This window comes from Mesocricetus auratus, unplaced genomic scaffold, assembly GCF_017639785.1.
Source record: "Mesocricetus auratus isolate SY011 unplaced genomic scaffold, BCM_Maur_2.0 Super-Scaffold_100003, whole genome shotgun sequence".
Lineage (NCBI taxonomy): Eukaryota > Metazoa > Chordata > Mammalia > Rodentia > Cricetidae > Mesocricetus > Mesocricetus auratus.
In genome coordinates this window covers 20,205,770-20,232,223 of record NW_024429188.1, presented here as the reverse complement: position 1 = coordinate 20,232,223, position 26,454 = coordinate 20,205,770, and the positions used below count along the sequence as shown (strand labels likewise).

The 26,454-nt window shown below is 37.5% G+C and overlaps 1 protein-coding gene across 1 annotated transcript in view; it reads right to left on the bottom strand.

Moving 5' to 3' along the window:
* Positions 1 to 26,454, bottom strand: part of Ppef1 (protein phosphatase with EF-hand domain 1) — an 83,240-nt gene that overhangs the window by 38,422 nt on the left and 18,364 nt on the right. Inside the window, exons 4-6 of the mRNA XM_040743946.1 lie at positions 22,832 to 22,995; positions 10,401 to 10,515; positions 6,335 to 6,381 (exon numbers count right to left, since the gene is read on the bottom strand). Of these exons, the coding sequence (XP_040599880.1) occupies positions 6,335 to 6,381; positions 10,401 to 10,515; positions 22,832 to 22,995 (326 nt within the window). The remainder of the gene's footprint in view (positions 1 to 6,334; positions 6,382 to 10,400; positions 10,516 to 22,831; positions 22,996 to 26,454) is intronic.

Sequence of the window (26,454 nt, the reverse complement as noted above, 5' to 3'; positions counted from 1 at the left end):
CAAATCCATCTCAATCATAATACACCTTTTCTTAATTATCTTTTATTTGTGATCCCCTGTGGTGATATTTTGTTTATGATCTAACAAATAAAGCTTACCTGAGGATCAGAGTGCAAAGCTAGCCACATTAGTTAGCCATAGAGGCCAGGTAGTGGTGGTACACACCTTTAATCCCAGCACTAGAGAGGAATATAAGCCGGGAGGAGACAGGAGTCAGTCAGTCTACAGTCATACTGAAGACAGAATCACCCATTTTGCTCTGGGCCTTGGTAGAGATAAGAACTCTCTAGTAGTTGGCTGCTTTGCTTTTCTGATCTTCAGCTTGAACCACAATACCTGTCTTTGGATTTATATTATTCATGCTAAAGTCTTCACCTCCATCCCTGTGATAGGAACTGATCCCAGGTATCTTGTCTTTTTTATCAATCAGATTTCCCACTAAACTCTATCTGTCAGGGCAATAATCTCTTAGTCACACTATGTTGCCAAGTTTTAATATATTATTTCATATATAACTGATATTTAATATGTATGAAATGAAATGAATGAACCCTATAGTTTGTCTTTGTATGTTGCTCTAGCTTTTACATGGTGCTTATGTCTTCATCACCACAGAGATCAAATAAAAGATTTATTAAGTGAATAAATTAGTGGAAAGATTCATTTTTGCATATTATCAGTTATAATGATAAAGGTCTTGACCCTGAAATTCCACTACTCATGAGGACGAAACTGAAAGATCACAAATTTGAAACATGTCTGGATTCTGGAGTGACCCTAATGTCTCAAACTAAAAAAATGAAACAAAGGATCGAGGATATAGATTTGTGATAGAGGGCCTGCCTAGCATATGGGAGGATCCAGTTTCAATCCTGGCACTGTTCAAAAAAGTCTTGAGCCAAATCAACCACTTAGAAAAGGAAAATAGTAAGGCATTCCACTAATGTTGCTGCCCCTCAGACTTGGTTGACCTGGACCAAGCCTGAGCTAATAGTCTCGCTTATACAGAGGAAGAAAGTGCCCAGCAAAATGCCAACTGAGAGATGAATAAGAATTTTTCATTAAAACAAAGCTTCTGGATTCTTTAGGGTTGGTGGAGAAGAATAGTTTGGCCACAAGAAGACAAAAATATCAGGTATTCCTAGCTTTAAAATTTTCCAACATGGTACAGTTGAACAAATTGTTCATCAAAAATCAAAGCTTGCTTTCCTTAAAGCATAATAATGAAATCAACTTAAGTTAAAGTATTACCACTAGCTGACTCTAAACAAGCTTTGGAGATCAGGGTTCACACCAACATGACTCAACCCATAGCTCCTGTCAATGAGCTGGAGTGATTCATTGCACTGGACAGGGATTCATTCAGCTGTTGTGCTAATTGAGAACAAAATAGCACAGTGAAAATCAGAAGCCACCACAGAAATTTCACCATGTCCTGAAGTTATCACTTATTTCAGAGCTATGTACCTGCTACAGCACAGAACAGAAAACCTTTGTATCTGACGCCACAATTAATATGCATTCATACTGTAGACTGTAGACATTGTTTATATGAATTATCCAGATGATAGAAACTTACACTTTTAAAAGTTAAAATAGTTTTTTGAGTCACTTTAAGCTCTTTGGTTGGAAATTTGGAAAATGTGCCATTTGTTCCTTGTTTCTTAGCACACTACATGCCACACAGCCTAAGACGTTCAGGGTCACATAGCCTCATTGATCTATCCCCCTCAGGTGCTTCTGCAAAGTCTACCATGCTTCTCAGTATTACCCAGTTCATAGAATGTCACTACCTCATTTCCTCTCTTGTTTTTTAATTACACATCTCCTCTTATCATAAGGAAGCATGTTCACTTTCTGTTGTTGCCATTATATCTGACTTCTGCTTCATCTCTTCCTACTGACCTGTGGGGGTGAGGAGTCACACAGGCAAATTCATGTGGACCATGTGTGAGGAAATGTTTCCCTGATATATGATTAATGATCTTTGATTTAGGGCCTATGGTCTGTCCTATGAATAAAGTTGAATGGATTCGTGACTATTTCAAGAGGTCAAAAGATTAGGTTTAAAACCAATCCTCTATTTGAAAGCATGTGAGTGACAGTGGAGAAAGGAATGCAGCTGAAAGTTTAACAGCTTGAGAGGTGAGCTATCCTTTTCCTCAAATGGCAACACTGTTTGTAGAACAGTTTGTATTCTTGGTTTTATGTTGCACCACCATCATACAAAATGTTATCATCCTGCATTTCAATTACAGACAAAAATGATACAGAAGGGGCCAAAATCTTGACTTTTAGAAAATTAGAGAGTGTACTTCTTTGGATGTGTCTTTGTCCTGACTCTTCATTTCACTGCCTTTATCTTAGGTACTTATGTATCATAGGCTAAGAGACCCTGCTCCAGTATAAGTATCTTTTCTCAAGATACCATTAAACTGCAATGTTTCAGGAAGTTTCCCCAACAAAAGAGAAATCTTTATTCAATCAGTACAAATTTCTTTAAAATAATAATATGAGACTTAGTATGGTGGCATACGTCTATAATCCCAGCACTTAAGAGGCAGAGGCAGGCAGATCTCTGTGAGTTCAAAAGACAGTCTGCTCTACAGAGTGAGTTCCAAGCCAACAATGCAACATAGTGAGGCCGGTCTCAAAACAGTAATAATAATAATAATAATGATGATGATGATATAAACTGAGCATGATGATTTGGACCTGTAATCTCAGCACTCAGAGGAGGATCATCTGAAGTTTTGGGGAAACCTGGGCTGAGGGCAGGTTGGGTCACAAAGCAAGATCCTGTCTCAAAAAACTGAAACCACACACACACACACACACACCTTTTCTTGTGCCATTGTTAAAAATATTAATGACATTAGTGACCAACTACCCTTGCCCTCACTGCCTTAAAAAATGTTACTTAGCATAGTTACTCCTGACTTCCTTTAAAAGGTTATTTCTTCCTTTTAAAAGGTTATAATTGTTATGTTTCAGATATATAATATGATGTTGCAGGCTACAAACAAAGACTTAAAAAGTAACCATAGTGAAGCAAACCAACATACCTATCTTCTCACATAGCCACTCAGTTTGGTTTTGTTTTGTTGTTTTTGAACACACCACTAAAATCAGCGCATTCAGCATGAATCTCAGACACTGTAAGTAACTTAGCACGGTAGGTTTGCATCTATCTCAGTGAGCATGAAACCAAAACAGGCATGACTAAGAAATGAAAGTGAGGGCAGTTTGCTCCCTGCAGTAGGTAAGGGAACAGCAGAATTGCTTTCTTCCCAAAGCAGCACTTTCTTCAAGTGAAAGCAGCAAAGGGATTTTACATGGGAAGGCTCTGTAAAGGTGGGCATGTTCCTGGAGCACTCATGCAGCGAGCACATTTCTGAGCACATTCAGTTTAAGAAGGAAGGACACATTTTTGAGCATGCTCATCTCAGGGTTATGAAGCACACATTTCCAAAGCTAAAATGGTAGATAGGGACACTTTGGGGTATGCTCAGCCTGTAATATAAAGATGGCAAAAAGGAAATCATCTGGGCATGCTTACTTTCCACATAAGGTTTTAGTTGCAGAAGAGACAGGACACTTTGAAAATGCATTAATACAGGTGTTTGTCCCTAAAGGTACCTACCTCACAACTCAGCAGCCAATAAATACCCTCATGTTGGACATGGATCTCTTTTCAGTTTCGTAAAAGTGAAACCTTACTGTCATCAATGGTCCTTCCCTCCATTCCCCATTAAGTCACACAAGTAATGTGTATGGTTCATTCCAGGCCTAATTTGCATTTTATCTTCTCACTTTGAGCTTGACAAAATTCTAACCCATATGTCACCCCAGAATGTCCGCTTACCTTTTTCTACCCTAATCTATGCCAGAGTAGCTTCGTTCTCTGTTACTTCAGGCCCTGATATCTCCATTCCCTGAATATTGTCACTGGAGAACTCTGGAGATGTTTCTTGCTTCCATTTGAATGCTATATTTTCACCTTGAGTTCCTTCTCTGCTTCTTACCACCCACCTCCTCCTGTTCAGTCTTTACATTAGCACCTTCCAGTTTTATATGTTCCATGTCACTTTGCCAGTGCAATTAAAGAACTGTGTCAGAATACTCTGTTCTGACCTCTCTACTGCAGGACTCAGTCCCTGATCACATGTCAATACTTTCAGCTCCCCCTTGAAAATGTTTCTTTTCCAAATGCGTAGGAATTTAGTGATCACTTTCCCCATTTAACTTGGTCAGTCATTTTCCCTTTTACATATTTTCCAGAGTCTCTTGGTAAAGACTTGCGAGCTACTTTTGGTTATTGCCAGACAGATTTGGTTACTGCCACATTGTCTTGGTTATTACTCTCCATATCCCCACCCTCAGATCGTACCTGTCAGAAATGGCAGGACTGGACTTTTGGACATTTAGTGTGAAGTAGTATGGTAAGTCAGACAAATATTCCTCACATTGGGCAACCCGAGACTTCCCTTTACCACTCCATCCTTCGTCTCCTACGCCTTTCCAATCTGTCCTGGGCTATCCCCATGCCATGGTGAATAAACTCGCTCTAATTCACCTCATCCTCAAAGAATTCTCTCCACAAATGTGGGCCTTCCTTAAAGACACTGCTGGATCTGACTCCAGAATTACTCTGGAAGAAAAGAGCCCATTTCTTGCAAGGATGAACACTTCAGGGTAAGGGTAGTGGGAGGTCTAACACTTTGCCTGACTGCTTTCAGCCCCAGGACCTTTGAGTAAATATCTTCCTCAGCTCCTCAGCTCTAGCTAGGTCTACGAGGTCAACTCACTCAACACACACTTTTTTCCTGGTAATTTTCCTCCTTGTTGCTGATATTCTTTTACTCATCCTTCTAGCTTGCCTTCTGGATTCCACCTCAAACCCTCGTAGCACCTGGGAATATTTCTCCTGCAATTTTCTACCCCTCCTGCTTCCTAAGGCCCTTCAAGCTACTCCCTGACCCTGGTGAGCATTCTAATCCTTCAATCCTCTCATTTCTCCCACACTGGCTTCTCTTTCTTCCTTCCCTAGCTTGATTCCTATGGCTGATATCTGGAACTTGTCCTTACTAACTCCCTCAGCTCCCTACCAGTAAACCTTTGTCTGAAATTCCTATACCACCAACTGCCTGGGGAGCTTCCAACTTCCTATGAACACCATCTCTAGCCCTGTAACCTTGCTTAGGATGCTGGAAATCTCATCCAAATATGTTTCAAAGTGCCAGGTCCATTGACCTACAACTAGTTTGACCTATCCCATTTTCTTCCAAGTTGCCATTATGGATGAATGAAACAAAATATTGCATTTCTGTTACAATGTGGTTCTTTATAAAGGCTATTGGGTGCTCCGGGAATGGCTGAGTATGCCTTTAATCCCAACACTCAGGAGGCAGAGGCAGTCAGATCTCTGTGAGTTCGAGAACATCCTGGTCTACAAAGAGAGTTCCAGGACAGTTAGGATTGTCACACAGAGAAACCCTGTCTCGAAAAACCAAAAATCAAATGCTGCTAGGGAAGAGAGTGAGGGAGGGAGAGAGAGGGAAGGGGAAGGTGGGGGGGGGGAGAGGAAGGAGAGGGGGAGAGGGAGGGAGAGGGGAAGGGGGAGAGAGCATGAATTTGAAGTTGGGTTGGTAGAGACATGGGAAGGATCTAGGAGAAGTTGGGACAGGGGAAGGAATATGATCAGAATGTATTATATGAAAAAATTAAATAAAAATATAATAAATATTATTGTATCTATAATATAATCTGTAGAATGGAAGTCTAAGATAATATGGAAACTGAAAAATGAATTGCGGTTAATCTTGCCAGTCATGAGGATGTCGTAGATGGATAATAAATGCACCAGCAGAGTGACTGAACTCAGAGCTGATGAATCAAGGGAGAAAAGACAGCAATTTGAAATTTACTAAAGGAATCTCTTTTCGCACATAATTAGTATGTGATCAAAGACTCATTATACGATGTGTTAATTTCCAAGCAAAATAAAGCAAACTGCACTCCTCTTCATCCTGTACCGCTTGAGCCTTTATGACATAATAAAGACAGCTAGGTACACATTCTAACTGAAATGCAGATAGCCACAATGTTGAACAAAGAATCTAATTACATTTTATAGCAAATTTCTGAGATGTGTGAAAAAAAATCAAAAGACATGTCTCTACAAATCTTTGAGCTTCTAAAATGCAAAAAACCTGTTATATTACATTTACATTTGTGTGTATAGGCATGCATACAACAAAACTAATATTGTTACATGCCGTAGGACTGCACTCACTCAACAAAAGCACAAATAGTTAGAAAAGCAATCATTTACCTTATAGAAGATCAACAAAAGATCATCCAATTTCCCATGCAAGTCACCTGGAATACAAATGAAAAAAAAAATCACTATTCAGTAGGCACCAAAATGCAATGCTTAATTTGTTACACAATTTTAAATCTCAAATACCCCAAGTATTCTCATGTGGTTGGGGTTTCACCTTATATTGATGATACTAATTCATATGCAGTTTTCTTCCACAGATTCTTTCATCTCCTCTTATGCTGTGTAGGTGGTAGTGGGGCAGCAGCTGGAACTGTTTGCTCTAGCCATTTATGTTGTTAATCTCTATACTAAGAATTTTACGTTTATTTTCTTGTTCAATCCTCAATAATCATTTTATGAGATGAAAGGTATTGTCATCATTCTTATATTTCAAATGAAGCACAGAGTAAAGAAACCTATACAGTTACCCAGTCACCAAAATCAGGGCTAGAATTCAAACCCAGCATTCTCTCACCTCAAAATTAAAACTCAAAGTGATTTCCTCTGTATTGCCTATATGTTAATGCTCAGGAAAGCAGCAAAAATACCTGTTACAGGAAGCGTTAACTCTCTCAGGGCTTACCATAGAACCTAGGAGACTGTAGACACTCAAAAGTGACATGACATGCATTTAACCACTAAATTAACAGCAATTCATTGCTGGATTTTGCTTTATTTTATTTCTAATTTTAAAAGTTTAAAATTTCCCAGGCATCAGCCTGGGAATCCAGCATGGGACTGATCAAGACCCCCTGAATCTGGGTGTCAGTGAGGAGGCCTAGGGAATCTATTGAGCCTTGGGCAGCAGATCAGTACCCATCCCGAGTATACACACGGACTTTGGACTCCCATAGAACAATGTGAGGTGCACTCTCACCTTGAACTCTTGGGGAAGGATCTAGGCCCTGCCCTATATGAAATGACAGACTATGGACACCCCCATGGAGGGCCTCACCCTCCCTGGGGGAATGAGGGGATAACGGGGGGGGAGTTGGGAGGAGGGTACGGGAGGAGGGGAGGGAATGGGAGAGGGACCTGGAACTGACTTGTGAAGCAACCTCGTTTCTTATCTAAATTTAAACTGGAAAAAAAAAGTTTAAAATTTATGACCAGATAGCTGAGATTCTTTTGATGAGACAGTTATAGGAAAAAACAAATGCCAACTATGAGAAACTATTGAATATATGACTCATTAATTAAAAAGACTGACTATATGAATATTCAACATTTCTATTTGGATAAATAATTTTAATTAAAATATCTATCTCTTATAATCTTTGCTCGAAATTTGTATTCAATTTAATTACCATGTAATTTAATTTATTTTCTGTTTATTTAAAATCCCACAAAAATAAATCAATTATATGTGACAGAAGACTTGAATTACACTAAAAATAATAAAGTTTAAATCTTACATCATCAGCACTTATTTATAAAATTGTCATAATATTATCTCAATATTAGCAATAAGATAAAGGGCATATTGATGTTAGTGGATACTTAAATGCCAATACTTCTAGATAGTCTCACTTCAAAACTTAATTAAATATTTAATGCATTTTGCTAATTATTTTGTTTTCCTTATTTGCTTCAGAGTCATTTGCCTTTTAAAACTATGAGTATTTTGGCAGTAGAGATGATTCAGTGAGTATAGTGCTTGCTATTCAAGCCTGACAACCTGAGTTCAGATCCCCATCAACCAAGTAAAAAAACAAGGTGCACTGTTTTGCTGCAGGCAGCAGAGACAGGCAGAGTCCTAGAGCTCACTGGCCAGTCAAACTTGCCAATTAGTGTGCTCCAGGTTCAGAGAAAGTCCCTGTCTTAAAAAGTAAGTTGGACAGCAATTGAGAAAGACATCCATCATCAATCTCTGGTCTCCACATGCATGCACATGCACACACACATCACCACCACCACTACCACAAACTCCAACAACACAAACACCACCACCACCACTACAATCACCACTCATACAGAAATTTGAATATGAAGTACCACAATAGCTGGCATGCTAAAATATGAAGTTGTTTCAACATATTAAGATTTGAGGATCCTTGGTTCAAGTCACAGCACATTGGATAAAAGAAAGCTATACAATATTTTTAGTTTATAGTTAGACATAAGATCAACATACCATGGAAAGTCAGACATAAAGATATTTTCACTGCAAGCAATGACTTGAGTACAGAATTGATTATGATTTATAACATGAATTGTAAACTAAACAGCAAAACTTCAAGACACTAAGGCAGAAGGATCAAGAGCTCAAGACCATCCTACATTACTCAGTGAGTTCTAGGCCAGCATCAGTAACATAATGAGATATAATCTGATTTTTTAATTAAAAATGGTAGGAGTCATAAAATAATAATTTATGTTAAGGAAATCTACTGATTTTGACTTTTTTTCTCTTTATCAAAGGTGCTATGTGGGGGGGAATCTGAAAATAAATGACTAAAATGTAGGGTCCCTTAAATGAATGGACTTATCCATTCCACCTGGTCTCTGGTACTTTTCTGATGAGGATAAGTGAAAAACAGCCAGACAAGTACAAAGATGACACTCTCCCTAGTCTGGGATATATAAGAACTCACTTTTAATCCCAACTCTATCATTGACTAGCTGAGCAACCTAGCATGCAGGGTACTATGTAGAAATGCATTGACAACATGTATTTTTCTCTAGGCCACTATGTCACACATAAGGACAAGATATAGGGGTTGGGAATATAGTTCAGAGATAGAGTGCTTGCCCAGCACATGGAAGGTCCTGGGTTTGATCCCTAACATGAAAAAAATTAAGAACTTAGCTTTGTGTAAAAGGATCAGAACATCTTTGTAAGGGATTTTCAGTTCTCATACTGTGGAATACTAGGACCTCCATGCCCTCTAATTCCTTTCTTCTTCTAGGGAGCAATAGCACACATCTGTAACCTCAATGCAGCTAGATCTGCAATGGCAACTGGAGGGCTAATGGAAAATGCACAGGATCACATCCTAGCATCTGTTTTTGACTGGTAAAGTACATTCAGCTAGAAAACCTAGCCCCTGGCTTCAGAGGCTTAAGAGGTTGGCATGGTTTACTGAGCCCTTATGGCCCATAGTTCTTTATTTCCATCAAAAGCAAAGTCTGCTATGGCTTTAAATAAAAGGTCTCTGTGCTGAGGTATATTATTGTCTAGAGAGATCTGGTGGCCTGATTAGGTTGAAATTAAACCATTAGAGACTCTTCAAAAACCGCAGTCAGGCCATGTCATGGGATATACACTGCTACATCAAGTCCCTGTCACCACTATGAGATGCTGGGAATGGAAAGGGTTTAATTAGATTGTCAAATCCACTTCTACCTGCCAGCATAAGAGAAGGTGGGCTAACGACTGATTTGGAAAATAACAATCACTGTTTTGTAACCTAAAGCCTTAATTAGCAGTTAGGGAATTGCTGTTGCTTCCATGCATCCCACTCTCAGACAGTGTAAGCATGCCGGGCACCAACTGTGATGAATTTCAATGTGTACTGTTTCTTGAAGCAATATCCTGCCAGGCTGGCCTATAAGATAACAAAATCTCAAATCTTCTTATTTAGAAGAACAAGAAACAGATTTTGGGGACATTCCCATTCCTTTAAAAGCTGCAAAGACCAGTTGGAAAAATCTGAAACAGCAGCCAAGGGCAGAAAATAAATTAATCTCCACCCTGCCTTGGGTGTTTCTCTTCCCAGTAGAAGTGGCATGCATACAGAGGCACACCTGGAAAAAGCAACATGGGATGGAGATAATGAGAGCTAGTCAGAGGGCAAAGAACACTTATTCTACCCATCAGTGGCTTTCCATATTAAAATGCTATCTGCTTTTAGAAAAAGCTACAAGAGTTCTTTAATTTCTCACATAATTAATTCCTGCCAGCTGGTATGCAAAACAAAGACAAGATGGGGAACGGTATTATCATGATAGATATTTCTATATTAACATTTTCCCCCTTAACACAATCCAATTTCCATAGTTTTCAAGTTAGGCAAATGATGCAGGACCAAGAGACTCCTAAATATTAATGTGACAACTCTCCTCTGAAACTTACCACAGATTGTTATCTCTTTGGAGGGAGAGGTTTTTATGTGAGTGAAATTCGGCATTTGCTTCAGGACTTTCCTAGCTTCAAATAGCACCTCTATGACGTAATGAGCATGAAGTGTCTGTGAAGAGGAAGCAGAGGAAACAGAGATAATGAATGAGGGAGAAAGATATGATTGTAGAAAACTATAACAATGAGTATATGAGAACAGTTCAGGTCGTTGTATTTCAGGATAATCTTTATTTTCAGATTATTCTAATATAGTGTCTAGAATTTAAAAAGCTCTCAGGAGATATTTGTAATTGAATGAATGAATGGTTCCTAAAATTATTTATAGTCTCATGTTTTTTGACATTATGCATTTGCTTACAATATTTTTGGTTCTTAGATCACAAGAGGAGAGATGAAAAAAAGGGGAGGGGGTTGGATTCACTTGCCCAAAGATAAAGTTCAGACAAAAGTGTAATAATAAGAATCGTTTAGCCCTCCCCCAAATGATATGACAGACTTTGATGATCCCCCATGGAAGGTCTCACCCTCCCTGGGAAGTGGATGGGGGGGTCACTGGGGGACATGGGAGGATGGGAGAGAGAGAGAGAGATCTGGGATTGATATGTAAAATAAGATTGTTCCTAAATAAAAAATAAATAAAAGGAATGTATAGTTTAATAAAAGAATCATTTAAAAGTGAAGGAAACAAGAAAGGAAAGGAAAAGGAAAGAGCCTATGAATGAGCAGTAGATCTTCATTTGTTGAGATGTCCTGCCACTTGCATAGTAGGTGTTTCTGAGTACAGAGCTCTCACTAGGGAGCCACACAAACTCCCAAGTCTCCTAAGTATGGCTCCAGAATTTGGTGTACAAGACAGCAAGCACATTACAATAAAAGTCTAACTATAGAAAATATTCCAATCTCAAAATACTTGGATTACCTCCTATTTGTTACTGCCTTACCACACTCCTTCAGCTACAGCATTGATGGGGTCATTGTTTCCTACAGATTTACTGTTTCTTTCTTAAGCTTTTAAAAATCCAATGTTTCTTTCTCCTTGGTTTTCAATTATGAATTTTCCAAACACATACTCCATAAAGAAAACAAATAGGTGATTATCACACAAACTTAACTGGTCTCAACACAACTTTAAGGGTCAGGTTGGCTTAGAATTGGTTTGTTCAACATGGTAGTCATTTGCAATATGAGATAACAGAGTACTTGAAATGGGGGTTAGTGAGAATTGAGAAGTGCTGTAAGAACAAAATTCCGGCAGGGCAGTGGTGCACAAGCAGTGGAGTAGCAGAGGCCGTCTCTGTGAGTTTGAGGTCAGCCTGATGAACAGAGCAAGTTCCAGGAGAGCAAAGGATGTTACACACAAAAAGTCTTTCTCAAACAACATCAAAGAACAAAATTCACACTGGATTTTAAAGACTTGGTATTAAAGAAGCACAAACTGTCTTAATGATTTTAATATGATTATATTTGAAAATGTTTCATATACTGAGATGTACTGAATTAAATATATTAAAATTAATTTTGTGTGCTTTTTCTCTCTTTTTTTTTTTGGTTTTACGAGACAGGGTTTCTCTGTTTTGGAGGCTGTCGGTCCAGCCTGGCCTCGAACTCACAGAGATCCGCCTGCCTCTGCCTCCCAAGTGTGCTTTTTCTCTTTTTTAATGTGAATACCAGAAAACTCTAAATATATGGTCCAAATGCTTCTATTAGACCCTCATTTCCTGCCCACAGAAGACAATGGACTCTTAGGTCTTTTTCCTACAAAAGTATTCTAAAGCCATTCAATCCTTAGTCATATTTTATTACTTTTTACTTTTTTATTTATTTAGGTTTTGAACACAGGGTCTGGATCTCACTACTTAGGGTAGATTGGCTCAAACATCATGACAACCCTTCTGCTTCCAGCTTCCCAAGTCCTTGGATTAACATTTCATTTGTTGTTTTACAATTTATTGTGTATTTTATTGGGGAGCACATACATATCACAGCACATGTTTGAAGGTCACAGGACAACTTATGAGAGCTGGTTCTCTCCTTCCACCATATTCCTTGGCTTGGTGGTGTGTGCCTTTACCCATTGATTCATCTCAATGGCCCCTGGATAAATATTTTAAAAGAAGGGGCAAAAATGCTGTTGTTTAATGACTTGTTTCTGTTTGTACATTTAATCTATACATTTCTAATGATGGTTTAATGTGCAATTGCAGTTCTTCTGGCCCATTGTACCATTAATCAGAGTAACTGCATCTAAAGATGTACTTAGCTTCATTTTGTTTTAAAATGTTAACAAATTTCACTAAAAATATTTTGTAAACAGAAATTGTTTAATATTAATATGGTTTTCTTGAGCATCCTCAACATTGGCTAAAATAACCTTGTTAATATTAGTACTTGCTTAGAAAGCTGTATATTGGGCTGGAGAGATGGCTCAGAGATTAAGAGCACTGGCTTCTCTTCCAGAGGTCCTGAGTTCAGTTCCCAGCAACCACATGGTGGCTCACAACCATCTATAATAAGCTCTGGTGCCCTCTTCTGGCCTGCAGGGATGCATGCAGACAGAACACTGTATAATAAATAAATAAACTTTTTAAAAAAAGCTATATATCAGCAGGATTATAACTGTTACGTTTACAACCAAAATATTAAATAATCAAAGTAGCTTATTCAAATGTTGATTTTATATTTATAAATATATCAGATAAAAGAACCACTTCAACAAAGTATTAACATTATCATAAAGGTGTCCAACCACGAAACTTTTACTTTGCAAGGATATTTTCCTCTTTGTATGCATTTGTGTGTGTGTGTGTGTGTGTGTGTGTTAATGTCTGTGTGTGTTTGTATGTATGAGAGAGAGAGAGACAGAGAAGGAGATGAGACAAAGAGAGAGATTGACTGTCCTAGAACTAGCTATGTAGACTAAGCTAGTCTTGAACTTGGAGCAATACTCCTGTCTCTGCCTTCATTCCAAGTTCTGTAATGCAGACATATGTTACCACACCTGGCTTATTTCTCACTACATACCAAACTATCCTTAAACTCATAGTGATCCTATTCCTCTGCCTTCCAAGTGCTGGGATTTAAAGCATGTGTAACCATGAGTGGCTCAAGTAGTTTTTAAATGACAAACAACACATTCTTTTGGCTGAAATAATTAAAAGGGGTAGGTAGAATAATGAAAAATTATTTTTCCTTTTCCTCAGACTTTTGTTTGTAATCTCTGTCCCTAGAGATAGTCAATGTTGATGTTTTGGGTATCTGTTTATGAGCAGATAAAAATGAATATGTTAATATTCATATGTAGGTACAAATGTTTAATCCCTTAAATAAACATATTATACATACAAAGCAACTGTACATTAACCTAAAAATATGAATAAAACACTGGTGTATGTAATAACATGAATGAATTCTGAAAGCATTATGACAAATGAAAGAAGCCAAACACCAAAGGCCACATATGTTCTCTTCATATGACATATCCGATTAGTGACTGTTAGGAGCTGAGAGTTGGAGGAAAGAGAGTGGATGCTAACGAGTATAAAGTTTCATTTTGAAATGACAAAAACATTTGGGAAATAGGAACTCTTGCCCAGTATATACGAGGCTATGGGTTCAATCTCTAATACTGAAAAATAAATAACTTTAAAAAGTCCTACACCCCCATGGAGGGCCTCACCCTCCCTGGGGGAATGAGGGGATAATGGGGGGGTTGGGGAGAGGGCACGGGAGGCGGGAAGGGAAAGGGAGAGGGACCTGGAACTGACTTGTGAAGCAGCCTTGTTTCTTATCTAAATTTAAACTGTAAAATAAATAAATAAATTTTAAAAAGTCCTAGAACTAAATAGTGGCAATAGTTGTATAGCATTTTAATATACTCAGAACAATATGTTATTTAAAAAGCACTTAATTTGGGGATTATGGTTTCAGAGGGTTCTATGAATGTCGTAGCAGGGAGCATAGCAGCAGGTAGGCAGGTGGGGAACTGAGGAAATAGCCGAGTATTCAGGTTTCCACAATCAACAAGAATTAGGCAGAGAGAATGGTTCAAGTCTTTTTAAATCTCAAAGCATACCCCAAGTGATATACTTCCTCCAATGAGGCTACAACTCCTAATCTCCCCCAAATAGTTTCATTAACAGGAAACCAAATATTCAAATACATGTGGGGGTCTCTGGGGGATATGGGAAGATGGGAGGGAGAGGGAACTGGGATTGATATGTAAAATAAGATGGTTTCTAAAATAAAAAATAAAAGCTAGAAATACTTAACTGTTCAAAAGGAAACCATTCAGTGCAAAACTTCGGGTAAATTTGGATATTTTATTGCAGTTAAAATAGATTCTATAATCTGACAAAGCAATAGGGTAGATTTATAGCAAATCTACAAACATGTTAGTAGAAGATTATGCTTGTATCACTATTTTTAATTTGTATTTTCATCTCTCTCGCTTTTCCTCTTTCTTTTACTTCTCTTGTTCCATTCTCCTCCCTCTCTTTCATCTTGCTTTATCTGTAGTGAACAGTGAAAAATTTGGAAGAAGGCACTTAAAAACAACCCTGAATGTTAAAATATCCTGCATAAGAGAAATTCATTGTTTTCTAGGACACAAAACAAATCAAGAGTTCAAAGAAGAAAAATTAGAAATTACAAGGGAAACATTAATGTTTTCTTTTGGAATAAAAAACAAAACTAGGTTCATTAAGCAGCATTAAAACAGCCTGAAATCCCAGAGAATCCAGAGCAAAACATAAATACATTTAAAATACACATGCATTTAAAACATACATGTATTATAATTAATCTGTTGATGTGTCTGGACCATAAGTGAGTCTGTGGTGAACAATTAAAGATTGCTTCTCCAAATAAAATAAGACAATTGAAACTACCAAGAGTAAGAATAATCAATGATAGACATGAGCTACTTGAAAATACAAATTGGTATACCTATGCTGCTTTAAAACATAGTAAAGTTTTGTTAAGTTAACTTGTATGCTCGTTGGAATCAAAGCACGACTGTAACAAATTAATAAATGGTAATATTTATATAAGAAAGTTACGAGTGACTAGTAGGAACTTGTATTTTCTGTGTCCTCTGAAGTGTGAGCAATCTCCCTCCTTCCTCTCAAGCAGGAAGGCAAAGCAAGGCAATTGTGAATATCAGCTCTTAGGGGATTGTACAGCAGACACTTGGCGGTATTGGTTGTGATTCCTTCATTTTAAAAAGAGAAATGTAACTATTTTCTGTGTCTCTCAAAAACAAAGTGCAAGAATCGTGTTGTGACTTTGGGTACAAAACTATTTTATTCCCTGAAGAATTTAATCAGCTAAACTGAAAAGAAAAAATTTAAACTGTGGAATAAAAATAGGTAGAAACAGGCCAAGAAGCAAGTTTCCAGTAAAGCAAAGCCTGTGACCTTCCAAATGAATTGCAGTGGGGGGAGAACCCTAGACTGAAGAAAGGGCCAAGAAGATGGAAGACATGGTGATTCAAAGGGTATTATAATTATTTTTTTAACTTTAATTTTAAATAGCTTATTTCACATGTCAGTCCCAGTTCCCTCTCCCTCCCCTCCTCCCGCACCCCCCACTATCCCCCCAGTCTCCCACCCTATCCCCACTTCCTTTCACATAGGGGATATCCAGAGTCTGTCATTTCACTCAGGGCAGGGTCCAGGCACTCCCCTAAGAGTCCAGGCTGAGAGAGCATCCCTCTTTGTGTTATGGACACATGATGTCTGTTTGTATGCCAGGGATAAACACTGATCCACTGCTCAGGGCCCCATAGGTTGCCCAGGCCTCCTCATTGACTCTCACATTCAGGGGTTCTGGATCAGTCCCTTGCTGGCCTCGCAGCTGTCGGTCTGGTGTCCAAGAGCTCCCCCCTTGCTCAGATCAGCTGTCTCTGCTGGTTTTGCCAGCCCATTCTTTGCCCATTTGCTCATCGCTCCTCTCTCTCTGTCACTGGGTTCCATGGGTTCAGTTCAGTGTTTAGCTGTGGGTGTTTGCCTCTGCTTCCATCAGTCACTGAATGAAGGTTCTAGGATGGCATATAAGGTAGACGTCAAGTTCATTATCAGGAATGGGCATTTAATGTAGTCTCTCCACTATTGCTTAGCTTGCCAGTTGGTGTCATCCTTTTAGATCGCTAGCTTGCCAGTTGGTGTCATCCTTTTAGATCGCTGGAGGTCTCACTGGTGCCAGATCTCTCTTCAAACCTATGACTCCCTCTATTACGGTATTTCTCATCCTGTTCTCCCCTATAGTACCCCCCCACCCAACCTTCCTGTTTCCCCATGACCTACTCTCTCTTCCTCTTCTCTCCCTCTCTTCTTCCCAGCTCCCACTCCCCCCCTCAACCCCTGCCTTGTTCCCAATCTGTTCAGGAGATCTTGCCTCATTCCTCTTCTCTGGGGTACCATGCATATCTCTCTTAGGTTCTTTCCTGTTTCCCAGACTCTCTGTCAATGGGGTTGTAGACTGGCACTCTCCTGATACATGCCTAAAATCCATATATGAGAGAGTACATACCATGTTTGTCTTTTTGTGACTGGGATACCTCACTCAAGATGGTTTTTTCTAGTGCCATCCATTTGGCTGCAAATCTCAGGATTCCATTGTTTTTTTTTTTCTGCTGAAAAGTACTCCATTGTGTAAATGCACCACATTTTCTCTATCCACTCTTTAGTTGAGGGACATCTAGGTTGCTTCCAGCTTCTGGCTATTACAAATAATGCTGCTATGAACATAGTGGAACAGACGTCCTTGTTGTATGAATGTGCATCTTTTGGGTATATGCCTAAGAGTGGAATTGCTGGATCTTGTGGTAGACCGATTCCCGTTTTCCTAAGGAATCTCCATTCTGATTTCCAAAGTGACTGTACCAGTTGGCACTCCCACCAGCAGTGGAGGAGTTTTCCCCATTCTCCACATCCTCTCCAGCATAAACTGTCATTGGTGTTTTTGATTTTAGCCATTCTGACAGAAGTAAGATTGCATTTCAGAGTTGTTTTGATTTGCATTTCCCGGATGGTTAGGAATGTTGAGCACTTTCTTAAGTGCCTCTCAGCCATTTTAGTCTCCTCTATTGAGAATTCTGTAGTTAGTTCTGTACCCCACTTTTGATTGGATCCTTTGGTGTTTTGGAGACTTGCTTCTTGAGTTATTTGTAAAATTTGGAGATCAGCCCTCTGTCAGATAAGGGGTTAGTGAATATCTTTTCCCATTCTGTGGCCTGCCTTTTTGTCTTGTTGACTGTGTCCTTTGCCTTACAGAAGCTTTTTAGTTTCGGGAGGTCCCATTTGTTAATTGTCGATCTCAGTGTCTGTCCTACTGGAGTTATGTTCAGAAGGGGTCTCCTGTACCAATTCATTGAAGAGTATCTCCCACTTCTCTTCTAAGAGTTTTAGTGTTGTTAGATTTATGTGCAAGGCGATAGACATGGATCTATCTGTAGTCTTCTGCATGCCAATATCCAGTTATTCCAGCACCATTCGTTGAAGATGCTTTCTTTTTTCCATTGTATAATTTTAGATTCTTTGTCAAAAATCAAGTGTTCATAGTGTGTGGGTTAAAATCAGGGTCTTCATTTCAATTCCAATGGTCTACCTGTTTATTTTTGTGCCAATACCAAGCTGTTTTCAGGACTATAGCTCTGTAATAGAGCTTGAAGTGAGGGATGGTGATGCCTCCTGAAGTTCTTCTATTGTATAGGGTTGTTTTGGCTATCCTGGGTCTTTTGTTTTTTCCATATAAAGTTGATTATTGTTCTTTCAAGGTCTGTGAAGAATTGTGCCGGAATTTTGATAGGGATTGCATTGAATCTGTAGATTGCTTTCAGAAAGATTTCCATTTTTATTATGTTGATCCTACCAATCCAAGAGCATGGGAGATCTTTCCATTTTCTGGTATCCTCTTTGATTTCTTTCTTTAGAGACTCAAAGTTCTTGATATACTGGTCTTTCACTTCTTTGGTTAACATTATCCCCAGATATTTGATGCTGTTTATGGCTATTGTAAAGGGTGATGTTTCTCTGATTTCTTTCTCAGCCACTATCATCTGTATATAATAAGGCTACTGATTTTTTGAGTTAACCTTGTATCCTGTCACTTTACTGAAGGTGTTTCTCAGCTCTAGGAGTTCCCTTGCAGAGTTTTTCGATATATATTTCTTGATTTATGTTTGCAAATGAAAATATATACTTGCTTAACCTTGATTCTTCTCTTAATATATTTTGTTCATATTTATAGAGCCAGAATTATCAAACGTCTCTATAATGGTTCCTTGCATCAATTTTGCATATTTCATCTATTTGAACACACTATCCTTGTTTGTTTTAACTCTGACTCTAATGATGTAATTATTTAAGTACTTTACAAGTCCTTTGTTATTGTTTGTTATTAGCCTCAATTTTATTTCCTGTATTTTATATCCTCATAGGCCTGGCTATATTTATACTGAGTTCTGGACATTATACATGAAAAACTACAAAAATATTTTTAGGTCTATTTTCTCCTGGAGAATTTAAATTTGCTGTTGGCAGATGGCCAAAAGAACTAGCTATCTAGTATGATCTCAAATCATTTTTAGGAATTAGATGATTCAAAGCTCTGCTTCAGTTCCAGAAAACTCAATCTACCACTTCCAGTTCACTCTGATTTCTGAAATATGTATTCTAGTATCCTAATCTAAGAATGAAGGTTTGGATGATGTCAGAGAAACGGGTGGTGTAGGGATCTCCAAGGCTCAGTCTTTCCAGAGAAATATTGAAAAATTAAGCAAAATTGCTTTTACTTTATTTTCCCTTTTCTTTCTCTCTTGCTTACATTTGTCTTCTGGTATTTAAGGCAGTCTCTGTTAAAACATAAACTGAACAAAAGCTATAGGAACAATACTGTTCACAAGCAGATACAACATATATTTATAAAACACTTCACCCAGCAAAAGAACATTACACATTTACCTTAAGTACACATGGAACATTCTCCAGGATAGACTAGATGCTAGGCCACAAAATAAGCCTCCAAATATCTAAACAGATTAAGATTGAAATCATGTAGATTTCATAATGGAAAAAACCTAGAAATCAGTAGGAAAATTAGAAAATTTATAAATACATGAAAGTTATACAACAAATACTTAACCAATGAGCTAAAAAAGACAAATTATAAAAAAATGGGACATGAACAAAAACGAAAGCACAACATATCAAAACTTATAGAATATAGCAAAAGCATGCTTAAAAAGAAATATATAGCTGTATGATTTTTTTAAATGCTCTAATGTAGGATGGAGAGATGGCTCATCAGTCAAGAGCACATTTTGCTCTTGCAGAGAACCCAGGTGTTTGATCCCCAGCACCTAAATGATGATGGTTCACAACCATTCATACATAACTCCAGTTCCTGTGGCTCCAATGACCTGATGTCATTTTCTGATTTCTGTGGGTATGATACACTCCCACACATAAAAATAAAAATGAAGTAAATAGAAAAGAGTGATTTAATGCACTAGAAAAAGAACAAACCGAACTCAAAGATAGTAGTTGGACAAAATAAGGATTATGGTAGAGATAAATGAGATTTTTTTAAAAAAAGCAACAGATAATCAACCAAGATTGGTTCTTTAAAACTTTAAATGCAGTAACTGTGTCAAGGGGAGGAGAGAAGAAGGGAGGGAAGGACGGAAAGAGGGAGGGAGGGAGGGAGTAACAGAGACAGAGAAAGAACAGGAGTATATAAACAAAATCAGAACAATAGTGAGAAATTACTATCAACATTCAAGACAGTTCAAAGGGTAATAACAATACTACGAACAACTGCATTACAATAAATTAGATAAGTTAGATGAAACAAAACCACATTTGAATGGTCCTAGAAAAATACAGAGATTAGATCAGTAATCAAAAACCTCCTAAAAAAAGAAAATTCAAGACCTTGAACTGTAGAGATGGCATAACAGTTAAAAGTACTTGCTGTTTTTACAGAGAACATAAGTTGCTTTCCAGCATCCACATGTGAGACAGTTTCAAAACTGTCTATATTTTCAACTCTAGGAGATCTCATACCCTCTTCTGACTTCCATATGTACCAGGTATACACACGGAACACACACATACATGAAGGCAAACACTCATGCACATAAAATAAAAATAAATAAATCTTGGAAGGGGAGCAAAGTCAGGTGACTTCACTAATGAAGTGTACTAAACATTTAAAGAATTAACAATCTTTATCAAATTCTTCATAAACATATTGGGAATACTTTCTAACTTACTCCATGAAATCAGCATTAGCCTGATAGCAAAGCAAAAAAATATGAAAAGAAACTAAAAACCATTCTCTCTTATGAATATAGATTTTAAAATCTTCAACAAAATTTCAGCATAAGAAATCCAGCAACATTTTAGGAAGAATCACACCATGACCAAACAGAATTTATTTCAATGATACAAGGTTGAATGAAGATAGAAAATTAAACCATGTGATGAAGATAAAAAATTAATCCATGTGTTTTAAGACATGAATAGAATGAAAGAACACACACACACACACAATCATTACAGTTGACATAAGAAAAGTATTTAACCAAATCAAATGTTTTTTATGTGAAAACTACTTTAAAAACTTAGAATAAAAGAAAACTTCCTCAACATAAGAAAGGGAAAAACCTGCAGCTAACATGAAATTCAAAGCCAAAATACTCAACAGTTTTTTAAGACCTGGAACAAAATAACTGCATCCTCTTTTACTACATGCTAACTCTAAATGCAGTAGCAAAAAACCTAAATGCAATAGCAAAAAATAATAAAATTCTTAGAAGAAGACACACAGGGAAATATTCATGATCATGAACTTGGCAATGGATTATACAAGCACATATAGCGCGCGCACACACACACACACACATATCAACAAAATGTAAAACTTCTTAGATCAAAATGCATTATCAAAAAAGTGATCATTTGGCACACACAGCCCAGTAACATTATACATACTGATAAGGTTAAATTTAAGAATATATATGTACATATATATGTATATGCGTGTATACATATATGCATGTAATAGCAATTAATGAAAAAGAGGCCAAGAAATTGAAGAGTGGGAAGGGATATATGGGAGGGTTTGGAAGGACAAAAGGGAAAGGGAGAAATGTTATAATCACACTATAATATCAAAATTAACAAAATACAAAGTTAAAAGATAAACTAAAGAAAGGGAAAATGGTTTCAAGTCATATATGTGGTGAGGCACTTATATCTAGATAGAACTCTTACAACTAAAAAAGACAACTGATTTAAAGACAGGCAAAAGTTCTGTATAGATATTTCTCCAAAGAAGGTATACAGATGGATAATAGATGAAAAGACTGAACATTAATAATTAGAGAAATGTCAGTCAAAACTAGAATTAGGCCATGTGCGGTGGTGCACATCTTTAATCCCAGCACTCGGGAAGCAGATGCAGGTGGATCTCTATGAGTTCGAGACCAGCCTGGTTTACAGAGCAAGTAAACCCTGTCTCGAAAAATAATAATAAAACCAAATTATATTAAGACATCACTTCACATACATTAGGAAAGCACGAATCAAAATAAAATAATAAGCATCAACAAGTGGAATAAGTAGAACCCTTTTATATTGCTGGTAGAAATGTAAAACAATTCAACCACTTGCAAAAAAACTTCAGCAGATACTTAAAAACTTAGACATAGATTTACCTATATAACCCTAGAATTCCTCTCCTGGGCACATATATAACAAAGTGAATGGGGATATGTCCATAAAAATTATATGTAAATTTTCACAGTAGCATTATTTACAGAAGCCAAAAGTTAAAACACTCAAATATCCATGTGCTTATCAGCACAAACAAATGTGTAGTATACAACGAAATATTACACAGCCATAAAGAGAAACGATGTATTCCTATATGCTTCAAAATGAGCAAGTATTAGAAACACTATGGTTAGTCAAAGAATCTAAATATAAAAAGTCAATATAACACATGCTCATTCATGTAAATGAAATATCTGGAATAGGCAAATCAGCAGTGACTGAAAATGAAATAGTAGCAATTTAAGGTAACAGATGGGATAATAGATGGAGATGATGAAAATGTTCTATAATTAGATAGTGCTAGTAAGTATACAACCTTGTGACTACATTAAAAATGCCGAACCATATATTTTTCAATAACAAACTTTACAGTTTGTGAACTATTCTCAGAAAATGAAAAGGGAGATTCTGCAGGCTTGCAAATCAAGTTACTGTACACCCAAAGGAAACATCTATTTATTAGGTTAAACAAAGACAGTAACTATCACACAACGTAAAAATTTCCCATGGAAATACATGCTACAGCATTTTCATTCATGCATTTGATAGCTGTGAATGAGAACCAGAGAAGCCTCTGCTTGAGGTTACCTGCTGTTGCTTGAAGGCATGAAGAAGTAAATCAATGTCAGTAAACGTGAGAGGAAACTGCAGACGAGGGCCATCATAAGAGTCGGGCACATCTATCAATCCCACATATTCCTGTCTGTCCCTGTTTTCTCGCATGGTGTTTTCAAAAAGTCTACTTACTAATGCTGAAAAGGAAAGACAAAGAGGTATAAGATGGGGAATCAACATTCCATTGCTTCGCTTCAAAACACCCTCATGCAAGACACTGTGCTGTTATGAATGCCAACACAGAGCACAGAAAACTATGAGGAATAACTGATTCCAAAGCCAGTAACCACCATCATCCCTTTCTGGAATCATGCTTTGCCAGAGCAGTGAGTTCATAATCAATGGGGAGAAGACCACGAAGCATTTGAAACACTGGTCAGTCAAGGCATTTTGATGTTCTGAAGTTGAAGCACTAATTGTTTTGTCCACCCTTATCAGACTCTTACAAGCAAGGCTAAAAGCGTGAACAATGCACTGCATTTGGTTCAAGCAGCTGCTGCTTTTCATGATCTACAGGAAATTAAACTGCAACATTCAATTTTTTCCTTGTTAAATACTTCAGAGGATTTTACTTAGTTTTAATTGATTTGTTTTTCTCTTTATGTACAATGTTTCTTCTGTGATTTTCTTTTTTTCTTGGGAACAAAGCAGATAAAACTTAAATGACAAATCATAGGCAGAAATAACCAAAGTCCTCTTCCTCTCTTAGATAGTTCTATACAGTAACAGACAGCCTGCAACGCCCATTTACTAAGGCAATTTAGTATGGCTGAGACCCACAATCATTTCTTGCCAAGTTGCCCATGAAACATCCCCCTGGACAGAAACCTCAACAATTCAGGTAGAGAAAGATGCAAGAGGATGTGGTATACTAGTTGAAAATTGGCCTCAATATTGTATCCTAACTTCTGTCCATGCTTCTTAGAATGTGATTTTCATCAAGAGTTTGCTTTCCCTTGCTTTCAAGATGAGCTAGGCTCGTAACTTTATACTATCCTGAACAGTGTGGTCTAAGAGCTACATATCAATGCCAGTGAGGAAAACTCAGAGTTCAATTGTTTCCCTGTGTAACCACTCTGGCTTTCCTGGAACAAGGCGGGCCTCAAACTCACAGAAATCCACCTATCTCTGCCTCTCAAGTGCTGGGATTAAAGGCGTGCGCCACCAATGCCTGGAAAGCTTTAACATTTCTAGTGCATATATTTTCCTTGTGGCCCATAACTAATAAACAATAAATCAATGAGGGCAAGCAGTATAGGAAGATTTGTGCAACATTTAATTGGAGTTAACCCTTAGTTATTTGATTTATAACTTTGTGAATATGGATCTAAACTAATTAAATATAATAAGATATTAAAACAACTAAATGATACCTCTACAAGTTGTTACAAGAAAATAACTTTGAAACCCTTGTCTTTACTCATGTTGCCATTTTCCCCTTTCCCACTAGCTCATAATAAGTAAATTCCATTACTGCCAGTGATTAAAACTTAAAGATCTTTTCTTTCATTGGAAGAGGGAAAAAGTATATTTTTAGGGAAACATTTAAGTTCATAATTTTTTTCTCACAGATAATATCAGCTTATGTCACCCACATGTTATTTTGAAAATAAGGCCCATATATTTCTGGACAAGGAAAAGTACCATATGACAACATGTATTGTTATTTCATTTTCTAATTATAAATCTGAGTAAAAATCATTAGTATCCACATATTAAATTCAATGGATGTCAAAATGCCAGTTAATAAAAGTCAACCATAAATCTAGGTCAAAATTATTAGTATTCACATATTAAATTCAATGGATACCAAAATGACAGTCAATAAATAAATGGAAGGCTACGTTCTTGACATAATTTTTAAATTAAAAATAAGTGAATTTTGTTTCCATTAGATCATCAACAAAAAGACTACGTACTTTTTTTGGTGTTTTTCGAGACAGGGTTTCTCTGTATTGCTTTTAGAGGCTGTCCTGGAACTCGCTCTGTAGATCAGGCTGGCCTGGAACTCACAGAGATCCGCCTGCCTCTGCCTCCCGAGTGCTGGGATTAAAGGCATGCCCCACCAACGCCCAGCTTGGCTATGTACTTTTAACTGGTTTTTAATACACTTCTGCTATCTCTAACTAATGCAATAAGACAGGAAGCTGAAACAAGAGCAGTAACTAGCATACACAAATATATAATAATGAAATCTGTTGATACGATTAAAAACTAAACTCAAGAAAAATTACAAAAACTGATAAGAGAATTAAATACAAATCAGAGATTAATCTCACAGGCTTGAAACATATTTCTATCACTGATGAGATGAATAACCTTGGAAGGGTACCCTCAAACCCTCAGATTCTACATTTATGAAAGATAAATAATTAATACCAGTGTCTTATTAGATTGTCATGAATACTAAATTTAATGACATAAATTATTGAAACACAGGGTACATGGTAAAGTTTACTGAAAATCAATAATAATATATGAACTACTAACAATATTCAGTAGAAGCACAAGATGAGATATGGATATAAAAATTTAATGGAATTTTACAAATAAGTACTGGGAAGATAGCATGCTGGAAAATATCCTACTCACCATAGCAACAAAAAATTAAAAGTACTCTAGCATCACAAAAGTTAAAAATATACATATATACATGCATACAGGTATTCCTAAAGAACATGTATGCAACCTATGTTGGCTGATGAGGAGGCAGAAGAAATGTCTAAACAACACTTACATATGCTCGGCCTACTCCCACCAGTCTCTGTTTAAGCCTATGGCCACTTTGCCTTTTTGACTGTAGAAGGAATTGTTGTAAAATGTAGACTGAGAACATGTATGTGGACACTACTCTCTATAGAGTTTATGAATCTGTTTTAGCTCTACAAGTAGAAGAACAGGGACATAAGCTGGCATTGCATAATTTGAATTTTGCATAAACTCAAAACATAATTAAATTTTGCATAAGATGTAGTGTGCTTGCCAGCACAAGTACTACATTAGAACCCCTCTTTCCTTTGTAATCAAAATGTCCTGAGATACTCTGTACTTCAATAGCAGAGAGACTACATTAATATTCCCTCCCTGATGATAATAAGATTGATGACTACCTTATATGCCATCCTAGAACCTTCATCCAGTGACTGATGGAAGTAGAGACAGATACCCACAACTAAACACTGAACTGAACTCCTGGAACCCAGTGACAGAGATGGAGGAGTGATGAGCAAAGGGGTCAAGACTGTGCTGGTGAAACCCACAAAGACAGCTGCCCGGATATGGAGGAGCTCTTGAACCCCAGACTGATGCCTGAGAGGCCAACAGGGGACTTTTCCAGACTCCTTGAATGTAGTGTCAGCGAGGAGGCCTCAGAAATCTCTGGGGCCTTGGGTAGTAGATCAGTGTTTTCCATGGCGTACGAATGATCTTTGGGAGCCTATTCCACATGCAGGGATGCTCTCTCAGCCTGGACACATGGGAAGGGCCTAGGTCCTGTCCTGGATGAAATGACAGACTCTGGAGATCCTACCAAGGAGGGCCTCACCCTCCCTGGGGAATGATGTAGGGATTGGGTAGGAGACTGGGGGGGAACTGGT